Genomic DNA, 13,186 nt, shown 5'->3' with positions numbered 1-13,186 from the left:
GAGAATAGAGCCTCGCGAATATTGTCCTTATCGTCCTTTGACCTGATGCTGTTGTTGAATTAGATCACCACAATAAAGCATCGTCCTGTGGCACCCAATGGCTGCTCCACCGTGCCCCATCGCCTCTACTCATGCGTCATCATCAGTCGTCGGGAAGGAGGGAGAGAGAGAATAAAATGAAGAAAAAGAGGAATGAGAAGAACAAGGAAAGATAAAAGGAGAGTATAGTCATCCATTATTATTAGGCCAAAATATCAAAAAGAACTTCCCAAGAGCATCTAATTACACATAAGCTAACTCGTCCAATTTTTATAATAGTACAGTAATAAAATGATGTATTAAAATTTTCTCGTAGTTTTAAAGGAGACTATAAAGGATGTTATAAACCCTCCGAACACAGCACCAGTGGTCTAGTGGTAGAATAGTACCCTGCCACGGTACAGACCCGGGTTCGATTCCCGGCTGGTGCATGGATTAATTTTTCCGGTATTAAGTAACTAGTAACGTGAAGCGAACGATTATTCTTTTGGTATTAAGTAACGAGTGAAGCAAATTTCGGGTGCTCCTCCTCTTCATAACTTTCTAGATCAAAAATACTGCTTTTATCTAAAATTTCTCAAAGAACAAATAATAAAGATAACTATAGATGTAAAATAATCATAATAATTTTGAATAAGTCTTTTAGATTATGTAAAATTAAAAAAAAAGTATATTTTAAAGTCAATTAAAAGATATTTTATTTTTAAAGTAATAAAATATTCTTTGTCCTGTTAATGCTGTAAGAAAAATATTAACCTCACATTGAATACTTTGTTAGGTAAATTTTCAGACCTACCTTTCTAGAGGGAATGAGATTCTGCACAGCCTGCTTCTCACCCTTCTTTTCTTCTCTAGCCATCTTTGATTCCTGCTCCCTCTTTTCTTTGTATAAGTATTAGGGCGTTTGCCTAAATATTTTCCCCTTTCTATTGAAAAATCTAATCGGGCTAATCTCGCTTATTCTCAAAAACAAAAACAAAAGTAGTAGCATCAGAAATGAATATCCAATAACAGAACCTTTTCATTACAAATATATTCTAATATATTATTTATAGTCACTTTATAATTCAACAATTTAAATAATTATATTATAATCACATAAATTGGTAAATATTATAATATATACTAGAGGCAAAATTCTCTAATTCATGAGGGTAATTTGATTTATGTACTAGTAACTAAATATACACATGCTAACAGTCGGGGTTAGTCATAGGATACTAAAAGTTTAGAGAGTGATCTGTATGTTTTTATCACAAGGGATGGTAAAATAATACTGAGATACAATTCAGGGAGCAAAGTATAATTGCGCATTAGAGTAATTTATGCAAGCATCCAACATTGTCGACCTTGTCCTTGGAGAGAAATGCGCTTTTAGTCCTTAAATGCTGTGAATGGCACAATAGGATATACGTTGCACTCCCAATTGGCAATTACTAGGATATTATCGATGACAGTCTATAGATAGTCATCAAAAGAGATGCTCAAACTTGAAAATTTATGCATTAAATAAAAGCAAGTTTGAGTAATAGTGGGGTCAGTTAAGGGATTGAAGAAAGCCGAAGTTTATCAAGAACTACATATTATTCTTGAGGCCAAAAGGAAAAACAAAAACACGCCTAAATTACATCTGACAGAAATATCCTACTTAGGCTGAAGTATTCAGATGAGACGTAATATAAGTGGATGAATAATGGATACCTATAGTCTACAGAGACTTCAATTTTGTCACGAACTAGATGACATGGCAGTATCTTATTAGACTGGGCGAGGGAGAGGAAGAAACCACCAAGAACAGAGATACTGACGCATCATCCAATTTAGTTAGTAAAGAAGACATGGCATTATCTTATAAACAACTCAATGCAGATTTATAGGTGTTACACCTAACCTGAACTTGAAGCATTGAAACATAGAGCTGCATCAGTTCGAAGCATATGGCACCTCTGGTCATCAGAAAAAGCCCAATCAGATGAATGTTTAACAACAAAATAATAAGGTTCTTTTTTTAATCTTATTAGATCAAATGCTGCGCACAAAAAGCTAAGGTGATCGGTTGCCCAGTACATCTTCATGCAGCATAAAAATAGAACGAATTACAACCTAGGAAAGTTTAGCCAGCAAGGAAGATCAACTTTTATATTCAAACTACAAATAAAGCTGGATCGTCAATCACAGATTAGCAGGAGCCAATTGGTGTCGATATGACGAAAAAAAAGAGAAGGAAGAAATTATAAGTTCATGAATATCCAATATGAAAAATCACATCAAATGCATACGAGTTGAGATACTGAAATCAAGGATCTAATTGTATGGACCACCAACATCCCGATTCAAGCCTCGGCTATGATATAGTTTTTGAATGTTCCTCTTCCTAATTCCATATCTGAACATTGAACTTGCAACACATTTTCTGTTCACTGAGGACAAACTGCAATTTTGATATACTCGTGTGGCTTTTCTTTGCAGATATTGAGCAGACTCTGTCTGAACTGGTTAGTCCCAAAAGTAATAGCATTAGAAATCAAATTTTACAACTTAATGTTTTTGATTAAAACACTTAATAGTAGTTTGGTTGTACCACATAATGTAGATGAATACTACCTAGTTTGTTAACGTCTTAGTAGCAATTTAAATTGTGTAAGCTACCTCAAAGTTGGATGAAAAGAAAGTAAAAAGTAAATCTCTAAAATAATGTCATGTTCAAGACTTTAAGTTTCACAGCTAGAAAGTACGAAAATGCTATAACAATAAAATGATACTTACCAGAATGTGACGCAATTAGTCTTGTTGCCATGTCTCGAGGCCCTTTAATTTTGTTAATAGTATGATCAGCAGCAGTTCCTGAATCTACATTTATATTGGACTGGATGCATAACATTGCATTTTCAAATCCCTAAAGCAAAGAAAAGGACAAGGTGTGAGCTAGTGATAGAAGGAACTGATTCTTGACCTTGATACAGAAGGGAAACCTCTAAATTAAAGACAAGAAGTAGCATGATTTGATGAGTGAAGAGGTTGAACAGACTATATGTACAAGCAGAAAATGCAAATATAGTACAAAACTGAATCTAGCAACTTGACACACTAGAAATTGATGGCATATTGCATTCATCTTTTTATGGAAGATAAAAAGATGCAAAAGTTTCCCAATTTATGGTCCCTTGCTAACAGTAAAATAAATTATGTTGTGGATGAAGAAAGTTAGATAATGCAGAGAAAAGAATAAATGTAGAAATAACCAAAACAAGAAAAACAGTAGTTGTGAATTTTAATCATCGGCATTTTTTAGTTTTATGTTCTCTGTTCTCAAAAGTTGCTGAGTTCCAGATAGAAAATGTGCTTAGCTGGACCTATCTTTTATAGTTGGATGTTTTCTAAACTATAACTTTGTGTCAGTAAGATGTTAGAAATTATAAAATATGGCCAACCCTAGTTTTCATCTAATGGCCAAAACTTTATTGTGATTCATGGAATTAAAAATTGTGGTTCTGATTTGACAGTGATCAAAACTGAGAAAAGAGGGATACATATCAGATGTACCTTGGCAGCAATGGTATAAAATCCATTATCAAGTGAGTCCTTCGCAAAAGTTATCCATTCCTCATATGCAACTTCCAAATCATGATCTTTCAGATATTTACTCTCTCTCAGAACCAAGGCTTCATACTTCAGAACCAAACAACTCTAAAAGAACAAATATGCAAGTCTTAAAACAATCAGCCATATATATTAGGCAACTATATTAAGTAACTTCTTATACCAAGTGACAAGAAATTAACTAAACACACATCATATGAGTCAAGATGTTCTTATTCATTTCTCCTCTTAAGTACCTAAAGAAGATGGCATTTCTTTGAGTTCTTAATTAGTTAATTCACCATTATCCATAGTATACAAGTGGAATCCCTTCTTATTTCTTATCAATTCGCAAATCCTTTTTGGCAATCTTTCCTTCAAAAGATCAAAGGAACTTGATAAGTGAAGATCTCGAATACCTGGTCCAACATATTCTCCCCATTTAGAAGCCAAAATGCTTCTGAGATTAACCAACAGTTTGCAAAATGAAGCTATGCTGATTAATGCTTGATGGATTTACCTTGAAGAAAAAAGGAGCATCCTCTACTTAGATAATGCAAAGCAGAAATAATTAAATAAAAAATATGCACAATTTGAATTTTCCCGAGTTACAAAACAAAAGTTGAAACATATGGACATAACTCATGGTACATACATGAATATTCTTCTAAAACAGTTCCACATGATCATGAACCCACCGACAGCAAGACTTCAGATGTTCTTCAATCTATCTTTGATTTACAAGCACATAACTTAGCAATCCAAGCTTCATCAGTCCAAAACAACATGAAATATATCTTAGAAATGTGAAAATGCATCTAATGCATTTAAACAGTGCTATTGTGCACATTTCTTAATACAACTAGTTGGATGAGATGACTCGATCTGATGCACATATATTTTTCATTCATGAATCTCTTTTAAAGCCCTTCAGCAACAAATATTTTATTTCACAAAATCCATATCTCATCATAAAACTGTCAAAAATCTACCGAATGAAGCAAGAAAGAGGCATTTCTTAATTTTGTACTAACATCACAAACCTAAACTTTTCTACTGGCCCATTCCAATCAAGATTCATTTTCTTCAGGAAATGGGAACCAGAAGGTAGGATTAACTGTCACTTCCACATCACTAACAAAGCAAGTGCTTTAACAGACAACATCAAGGCATATACTGCCGTTGCAACAATCTACTTCACACATTTCTTAAGACAAGAATCTATTTAGAAGGCCCACCGTCCAGATGAATTGCTTATCAAAACTACGTCAATTACATCATAAACCTAAGCAAATATGCACTTCTTTACGTTAAACTGCTCTTGCCCTGGTCGACTAGCACGACTAGATTAGTAGAGTTCAGTCAAAACTTCGAAAACAATCTACTATGATGCAAACCTAGATCGCTCGGCAAAAAGAAAAGCAAGGACAGAAGTTGAGATCAAATCTCACCTCCACATCTCCAACTAAAGCAAATGCTCTGACGAAGAATTCGACTATATAAAGCTTGTGATCGGCCGCCTTCTCCGAGATCTCTCCCAAGGCAGCCATGGCTTGGGATCGAAGCAGTTCTGACAACGCCGATCTAGTCTCGAGAAGGGACGGTACATCTTTGGTGACCAAGATCGCCTCCAAGATTTGAAGAGTTGCGGTGCTAAATCTGGTGGGAGAATAAGGGATTGAGATTCGCGGGTAGCGAGATCGGAAGAGATCGATAGGGTGAGAGTAGAAAAATTTAAGGGAAGAAGAGGGAATTGGGGGGTTTTCGTTACCTTCGGTTTTGGACCTGGGAAGCGAAAAGGGCGACTCTCTCTGCCATGGCTTCCGCCATTTAAATTTGAGATGACAAGAGACGAGGCGGGATAATAACCTAGACTTACTTGGCTTTATATAGAGTCGGAAATCTGATTAATTGGGAGCCCGCTCTTCTTCTTTTATTTTTCAAATGGCTTGGCAATAGATATTTTCTGTTTTATTTTATTTTATATTTTATTTTTCGGATGTGAAGATTTTTTTTATATATATTCTTCGTCTTGATCCTACTGGTGTGAATCAGGCCATCCTCTCCTGCCTTCCAAATCCGGATTAATCTCTAACTAGCTAAGGTCCTGTGTAAGAAGTCATTTGACATTCAAATTCTCCTTATTTTCTAGTGGCATGCTCAGTTATACTCATATTTCAAAAGGTGAGCTGAGCTTCGACATTCTATCTTTCATTAGAGCTTTAGTTTGTATTCGTATCTAATTAAAATTTATTATAACCAATTAAATTTGAACGTGAATTGAATACTATTTCATTTGTATTTTTTTAAAAAAAAATAGAGCTTGTATTAGCTTAAGAAAAATTTGACTCCTGCCCTAGTAACCAGGGGTAGGAGTCTACAACCAACAAGTTACATAACTCTAAGAAAAGAGCTTTCTGGCCCAATTACAGATTTCATAATTCCCATTTTTTCCCAGTGGGCTGCCCAGTCAACTACCTGATTACAACTCATATCAATACGAATCACCTGAACCTTCCCCAATCCCTTAATCTATTTGAGACACATATGGACAAGGTTTCTCACCCTCCATGGATAAGATATCTCTCTTTTATGATGCCTATTGCCGCTTTCGAGTCCGACTCAATGGTTAGTTGTTGCGCTCCTTCCATTATTCTAAGACCCATCCGTAGAGCCCACAGTTTTCGAGAACAATGCTGATTCACTAGGACAAGGCTCTCATATTACTAGCTTCACCAACCCATCCTCCTTTCTAACCACTGTGCCCGCTCCATCTTGATAATCACCTTTAGTGAATGCTCCATCAACATTCACTTTTAGCCAGCCTGATCACGGTGATATCCACTTCTTTGTCTCTTTAGTCTTCATTTTAGGAGCATTCGATGCTTGGTAATACTCTAAGGTGAGCTATGTCGCTCTCATCGCCACCACCTTTAGAATCGTTCTTTTGTTTCGGAATGCTACATTGTTGCGCTGCTTCCAAATGGTCTATAAGGTAGATGCTATCAAACATCTAGTTTCTCTTGGTATGCTCAACTTTCTGGTGGATGTTTCCCATTAGCCAATCCTCTCCTAGGTTGTACGTCATCCTCTGGTTTTGTGCATGAAGCTCCTCCCCAACCTGTTTTGCAAACCGGAACGTGAAGAGAAGATGTGCCACTGTCTCACCATGCAACCCATACACTACGCATGAGTCATCCAAAGCCATTCTCAGTGAGCAAAGGTAAGGCATTGTCGGCAATCTAATCCTACATACCTTCTAGCATAATGTTTTTATGCGAGGTGCTATCATCAAGTTCCATAGCCTCCTCTATCCCGGCCAACTCTCCTCTTCGTACCCATTCAATACTATTCCATATGTATATTTTTTTTGAATAAATAGAGCTTGTATTAAGCTGAAATAGCCTCCGGATCTGCAGTGCAGCGTCTGGAGTCTAAGGCCAAAATATTACATAATTCTAGTGGGAATGGACCTTTAGGCCTAAGCATACAAAAATTGGACCCGTATCTACCCCGATGGGCTGCCCAATCAGTCGCCTGATTGCCTCTTCTAACAGTGTGTTGAACTTTAATTTTGGCTATTCTCCTGATTAAGCCAATACATTCAATAGCAATATTCCTCATTGATAACTCTGATCATTTCTAACGAGTCTGTCTCCGCAATTATACCCATTTCTCTAGGAATCAGCTTTAGCCCCATACAGAGATCCCAGAGCTCAAATAGCAAAGCCGACTCGCTAGGGCAAGGACTATTGCACCCGCTCCCCTTGGTAGTGCCCTTCCACGAAGGCACCATTAGTGTTGAGTTTAAGCCATCCAATCTCCGACAGTTAGACATGATCAAATGGCCCAGCCCGCCCGTGCCCGGCCCGGTTTGGACCGGGCTAAGCCTGGCCCGGACCCGATTTAGGCCCAACCCGGCCCGAGCCCGAACTACCCATGGGCGGTACGGGCCAGCTCTTTGCCCGCCCGACCCGGCCCGAAAGCCCGCCCGTCTGCTACAGTACTTTGCCCTTCTGCTACAGTAAAAATATTTTGGTATTATACCATTTTGCATTATTTTAAGCACACATTTAAAATTTTTTAATTTATTTTAATTTTTTTAAAATAGAGGAATATAAATATATATTTTTTAAAATAAGCTAATAGTTAAAAATTTCTAAAAATAGCTAAAATATGGGTTGGGCCAAGTGATTGGTGGGTCAGGCCGGCCCGGCCCGACCGGTTAGCCCGATCTCTCACGAGCCAACAAGCGGTAACGGGCTAGATTATTCTAGCCCGGCCCGAGTGATTGGTGGGTCGGGCCATGGACAAATACTTAAGTCCGGTTGGCCCGAAGAGTCCGGCCCGCCCGATGATCATGTCTACAGACAGTTCCCACTTGGCTTCAGTGGCTGCGTGGCACTTCTGGTTCGAGGATGTTTGGCCGGTTTGAGATATTCCTTCTGACCGAGGGTTAGGACTCAATGTTGAGCGGTAGGATGATTTTGGGCCAACTTTAGGGGGTAATTTGTAATTTACCTTGGTTTTTTCTTCTAAACATTCTGTAACAATAACTTCAAGAATCGGAATAGGGGGTAATTTGTAATCCTCGGATCTGTTCGGCTGTTCCTCTTCTTAGTTTCGAATACTTTCCTAGCTAGAAGCCTCCATGGCCGCCGCGAACCCGGCCCCCGTCTCTGACCAGAAGAAACGCGCCTTCGAAGCTCTTGAGCGAAGGTTCGCTGGCACTAGACCCGAGCTCCTCCGCGAGGTGCACGACAAGACCAAGAAGACGAAACCAAATCCCAAGCGAGATGTCGACTCCAAGCGCACATCTCTATCTTTCTCCAATCAAGGTTCATTTACGGTTTTCTATTTGCATCTAGAGTTTATAACTTCTCTATCATGGAATCTTCGCTTCCGGTCAACCCTAATGTTGTTGTTTTGGTTTGTTCTCAGCAAGTCCTTCGTGGAAAACTCCCGGGATTTCGAGCGGTACGAGACTTAAATCCCTCTCCTTATTTTTAATATTAATTGCGCTTTCTACAGCAAAAGAAAGTTAGTTTCTTTTTATGCTCTGTAGATGCAGAAGCTCACCCTGTCTACTGCGAGCTCCCAGGAAAATTGCATGAAAATTTGCTGCGAGCTGGTGCCATGGTAGTTTAGTTCATATTTCTAGCTGTTTTACAGTAAAAACCGTACTTTTTTAAATATGGGAATCAGCAGGAATAATTTGATTTTGGATTTTGCTGAAGGATTCGAATAGAAAGGATGTTGTACACAAAGTTGTTCATGATATAATTCAGAAGGGTGAAGAGGGTGGGAAGTTTGCAAGGGGAGCCAAAACCTTGAAAATGGACAATTGGGTTCTTCTCGATAACTTTGTAGCAAAGGGAGATGGGTTGAAGGATGCCCGCTCGAAAGCTTTGGTGAGTCACTCAAAGCGGTCAAGGAAACACATGTCTATGAAGCAGCATCGGAAGTGCGGATCGTTCGACCTACCCAAGGAGTTTCATAAGTAAGTTTTTGGTTTGATGGAAAATAATCTTGATGACTCTTTGGAGATAAGGTCAAAACTCAACCTGTATCGGTGTAGTTTTATGAGTTTCATACTGTTAATTTACTTGAATTGATGTTTTGGTAGAGGCCAAAAATAAATGTCCACCAACTGGAGATGTTCATTCTTCTTAATAGCCAATAAATATCAAATTGGATAAATATGAGAAAATGATGTAGAATGGATCATAAAAGTCTGGATCCACTAGTAAAATCAATGCAAACAACTACATGCAAAGCAAAGGTAAATTCTATGAATGGCATTGAAATAGAGTCTCAATAGTAATGGTTTTACACAGGCATCAAGAGATGTTTGATAGAGGCAATTATTCGAAAGGAATATTAATAATTATGGTGAGATGGAAAAACTAAGGTACCTAGATCCCCAATCTTTTCCATTATTCTTCTGCCAAACAATGGATTCTAATATGATCTGAAGATATTTTTAGTTCTCACTGCTTGACAACCTGTAAATTTCACTGATTTCTCTTGAAATTTTTTACTTTTTGATGGGATAATTATTTATGCAGCTTTGATCTTTTTAAGCCAATGCATGAAATGTGGAAAGAGTACATTTTCAAGCTTACTAAAGAAAATGGGTATGGTCTTACTTCATATATATGAATCGAGGATTTTGTGGTTTATGTTTATTTTTTGGTTACTCCTTTGTCCGTCTACTGGTTTGCTACCTTCCCCAGTCATTATCAATATTTAGCACTATATCTATATGTCCGTACTGAATTCCTGTACCAATTGTTCAGGAAAAAGCAACTAGCTGAGTGTCTTATCACTGCAGATTTACATGGCGCCTTTATTCTAGGTAAACATATGTTGAACTCTGATGAATATATTTTGTAGTCTAAAGTTCCGTATTCTTCGTGAGGTTTGTTAATTTCATTATTCTGAATTTGTCCGTGAAAGGAACTTATTGCAATATGTTTCTGCAGTTGTTGAGTGCAAAGTCACTTCCTTTAAAGGTAGTGCTGGTATAATGATAAGAGAAACTGGAGAGACATTGGGAATAATTACAGAGGACAATCGATTCCGAGGTACTCCCTTCTATGTCTAGGGAAATGATATTTTATTATCCTTGTTTTTAAACTTATATATTGCTTTAGTTAGTTGGATATTGCTTCCAGAAATTCGGTCTTACTCACTTTAACTTTTGTTGCATGAGATGTGATACGTGTATCTTTGAATACAATCTAGTTCCATCCCTCATTTATTGCTTAGACTCATTCAATATTTCTTTTCTCCTTGTGTGCTCCAAAATTGTATCAGAAATTCAGAACACAATGCAAATGGACTCGAGGTTACAAGCTTTTAATCAAGACATTCGAATGCGCCATGTCTACGTTCGAATGCCAATGCGGATCTGCAACATATATGATTGTCTTGTGGCCTCTTTTAAGTAGCTTATATATCTTATCTTGAGGAGGTATATAAGGGTAATAAACCTAAACCTAGGGAGTTGTCCATCATTACCTTTGAGAGACTTTTGGAGAATCCTAAACAGTGTTGAACGGAATGTGGTGAAACTTCTATCTACACATTTCAAGTTCATCAGACAAGCTATATTAAGAATTAAGAATATATATATATATATATATATATATATGTCAAAGTCAAAATTGACCTTGACTATTTTCTTGGTGATTTATTGATGATACTTTTATTTAGAGTTATCCAGATAATATTGTCAACGTCAATATTTTATCTGAGACTGAAAATCCTTTTGGACTTTTTTTCTTTTGGTAACTAAATGGAACCTGAAACAACTTCTGCAGGTTTTGTGATATGTCATCTGAGGAAGCACACTTAAGAGTCATAATTTTTCATAATTTATATTTTCTTGTATTCCTTTTCTGGTGACATGTATTGTATGCTGGAGGTTTAGACATCTTGGAATTACAAAATAGGATTTGTAGTTCCTGAACTTGGTATGGACATAAGTATCTCAACATGAAGATGGATGTCTATGTTTTTGAGTGTTCATTATTGTTGAATTCGTGTAGTTAGCTAAGATTACAGATTTAATTTTGTTTGAGTTGAATTCTTGACGCTTTTTGCACTTATTAACAAGTAATAATAAATGTTTATTTGATTTGCAGTTGTCCCTAAATTGGGTTCAGTTTTCATATTCCAAGCTGGCTCTTGGAAGGTTACATTGTATGGTGACAAACTCTCTCTAAAGGCTACATCGAAGGAAACTCTTGCCCGGCAGCATCTGCAACATCTTTTAACAAGATGAATTAGGACTTCGCACAGTTTTTTATTGGTACAATATCCATCCGATGATCTAAATCAGGATATATGTTTTGCATCAGTTATCTTGCCTTCACATCAGTTAATAACCAGTAAAGCTGTCTTATGATGCCACTGTGCTTTCCATCTCTCTGGTCAATCTAAATCCTCTTATAGATTGTCGTTGTTCAATATGATCTTCCTCCTAGAGCTTGTATTACATACACATTGAAGGAGAATTGACTTCATTTTTAGGTTTATTGAAGCCAAACTGGGTGTTCAGTGTTAACCCTGTCAGTTCTTGGACAGCATTTCAAATCTAACCTTTTCTTTTTCCTTATTGCAGGCAAAATTCAAGATCAAGTCAATTGTCATAATGGTTGCGCCTCTCTTACAACTGATTGAAACTTTGGCTGGCGTTGACATATCATCTGTTTACAATGAAAATAACCTGACAGGGTAATCATTGAACACATCCCGAACTCTTGCTACTAGGTTTCTGATTTACACATTACTTGTTGAATTCTGTTTGCCAAACTGCTGCCCAAGATTTTCGTGAACATAGGGTGCAGATAAAGGGAGAATGTAGTTTGTGATAAATGTCTCGTTGCTTATAGGTGATGTTGCCGAATGAGCTTGAAGGATTATAGGTTGGCTAAATTGGTTTTTTCCCAATACTGAATACTGTAATCTATTTGCTTTAAGTTTTCTTTTCATTATTTATTGAGTGATGGAATCACACTCCTTTTCCATGTAACTATTCATAGGTGAAAGTTAAAAAGTAAGAAGCTCATTAAGGGGTGGCTATTCTTTGCGTGTGTCAAGTTACATTCAGGACGTTTATTATTCATTTTGCCAAAATTCTTGTAAGCGAATTGTGTGCAAGAGCTTGTAGATTCTTTTGAACTCCTTTTCAATTGCTGAATACATTGAACAGAATAGGCTCACAGATTCTTATATTGTATTTTGACATGTACTTAAAATGAGTATGTTTGGCAGCTTTTTAGATTTAGTAAATATGATATTTATAAATGCATATGTACCCTGATACAGTATGAGGAACTCTATGGGATGTATTGAAGCATATCAAGCTAGATTCTAAACTTCCCAGTAATCATATACTTAGGGAAAAAAACCAAAAAAAATTACGTTTCTCTTTTAAAGGCGCAAGAACTTTCAAAATTTTCTTTAATTTATAAATTCTTTGAAAAAAAAGAGATATGGAAAGAATTGTCTTATGAAAAATTTAGTGTTTTTTTTTTCTTCTTTTAGCCTTTTCTTAGAAAATTTACATATAACACTCTATTTTTAATAAGATCATGGTTTACATTTTGCATTTTCTCTATTTGAAAATTAAGCTTGTACAAAAAATACTCCGCTGATAAATTTGTTACTTAAACTTAACCAAACCTCTGGATTAAATTAATTATACTAATAAAATTATAAAAATACTCTTAACTAAGTTATTCTAAGGATATTTTAATTATTTTATAAATAAAATATTTATACTTAACTAAATATTTTCACGTTATTAATTTAAATTTAAAATATTTTTTACATATATTCACTAAATTATTAAGTTTGATTTATATATAGTAAAAATATAGAATATAAACTGTAATTTTATTAAAAAGTAGGAAGTTAATTAAGGAAAGAAAAGCACCCTGTAAAGATAGTTTTGTGATAGTTCGTCCATATTTATACTTTCTTAAAAAAAATCCCTACGGAGAATAAATGAAAACCGCCTTTCCCTTTCGCCACCTAGAAGGTCCCAAACTTTGAACCA

General features: G+C 36.3%; 2 protein-coding genes and 1 non-coding gene across 6 annotated transcripts; 2 read left to right on the top strand and 1 right to left on the bottom strand.

Annotated features, from left to right (window-relative positions):
* The first annotated feature begins 399 nt into the window (after window positions 1–399).
* Window positions 400–470, top strand: TRNAG-GCC (transfer RNA glycine (anticodon GCC)). The gene has a single exon. It is a non-coding gene; the product is annotated as a tRNA-Gly (tRNA).
* Window positions 471–2,259: 1,789 nt separating this feature from the next.
* On the bottom strand, window positions 2,260–5,516 carry LOC140789274 (protein DOUBLE-STRAND BREAK FORMATION). Its single transcript, XM_073138913.1, has 5 exons — window positions 5,390–5,516; window positions 5,070–5,277; window positions 3,583–3,726; window positions 2,806–2,935; window positions 2,260–2,531 (listed from the first exon to the last, which is right to left on the bottom strand). Exons 1-5 carry the CDS (start codon window positions 5,446–5,448, stop codon window positions 2,344–2,346), a joined length of 729 nt encoding a protein of 242 aa, XP_072995014.1. The 5' UTR covers window positions 5,449–5,516; the 3' UTR covers window positions 2,260–2,343.
* Window positions 5,517–8,185: 2,669 nt separating this feature from the next.
* LOC140787992 (ribonuclease MRP protein subunit POP4) lies at window positions 8,186–12,364 on the top strand. Of its 4 annotated transcripts, XR_012108941.1 has the most exons (10): window positions 8,187–8,456; window positions 8,560–8,595; window positions 8,684–8,757; window positions 8,856–9,118; window positions 9,687–9,755; window positions 9,918–9,976; window positions 10,104–10,205; window positions 11,268–11,434; window positions 11,747–11,859; window positions 12,018–12,193. XR_012108941.1 is itself a non-coding variant. In XM_073137064.1 (9 exons), exons 1-8 carry the CDS (start codon window positions 8,270–8,272, stop codon window positions 11,405–11,407), a joined length of 930 nt encoding a protein of 309 aa, XP_072993165.1. In that variant the 5' UTR covers window positions 8,187–8,269; the 3' UTR covers window positions 11,408–11,434; window positions 11,747–12,364. The 4 variants fall into 4 exon arrangements, 2 of the variants coding, with proteins under 2 accessions (XP_072993166.1, XP_072993165.1); XR_012108942.1 differs by lacking the exon at window positions 9,687–9,755; XM_073137064.1 differs by having other exon boundaries at window positions 11,747–12,364.
* Window positions 12,365–13,186: the final 822 nt, after the last annotated feature.

Source organism: Typha latifolia, chromosome 5 (genome assembly GCF_019914945.1).
Source record: "Typha latifolia isolate L0001 chromosome 5, TyphaL0001v2, whole genome shotgun sequence".
Lineage (NCBI taxonomy): Eukaryota > Viridiplantae > Streptophyta > Magnoliopsida > Poales > Typhaceae > Typha > Typha latifolia.
This window is presented reverse-complemented; position numbering and strand designations above follow the sequence as displayed.

Excerpts from the sequence above, each read along its gene's own strand:
- LOC140789274 (XM_073138913.1), bottom strand. The coding sequence starts at position 5,448 with ATGGCGGAAGCCATGGCAGAGAGAGTCGCCCTTTTCGCTTCCCAGGTC. Across the intron at positions 2,936-3,582 it reads TTTATACCATTGCTGCCAAG|GGATTTGAAAATGCAATGTT; the intron begins GTACATCTGATA and ends TCTTTGCTTTAG. Across the intron at positions 2,532-2,805 it reads ACTAATTGCGTCACATTCTG|TTCAGACAGAGTCTGCTCAA; the intron begins GTAAGTATCATT and ends GGGACTAACCAG.
- LOC140787992 (XM_073137064.1), top strand. The coding sequence starts at position 8,270 with ATGGCCGCCGCGAACCCGGCCCCCGTCTCTGACCAGAAGAAACGCGCC. Across the intron at positions 9,756-9,917 it reads AAGCTTACTAAAGAAAATGG|GAAAAAGCAACTAGCTGAGT; the intron begins GTATGGTCTTAC and ends CCAATTGTTCAG. Across the intron at positions 10,206-11,267 it reads AGAGGACAATCGATTCCGAG|TTGTCCCTAAATTGGGTTCA; the intron begins GTACTCCCTTCT and ends TTTGATTTGCAG.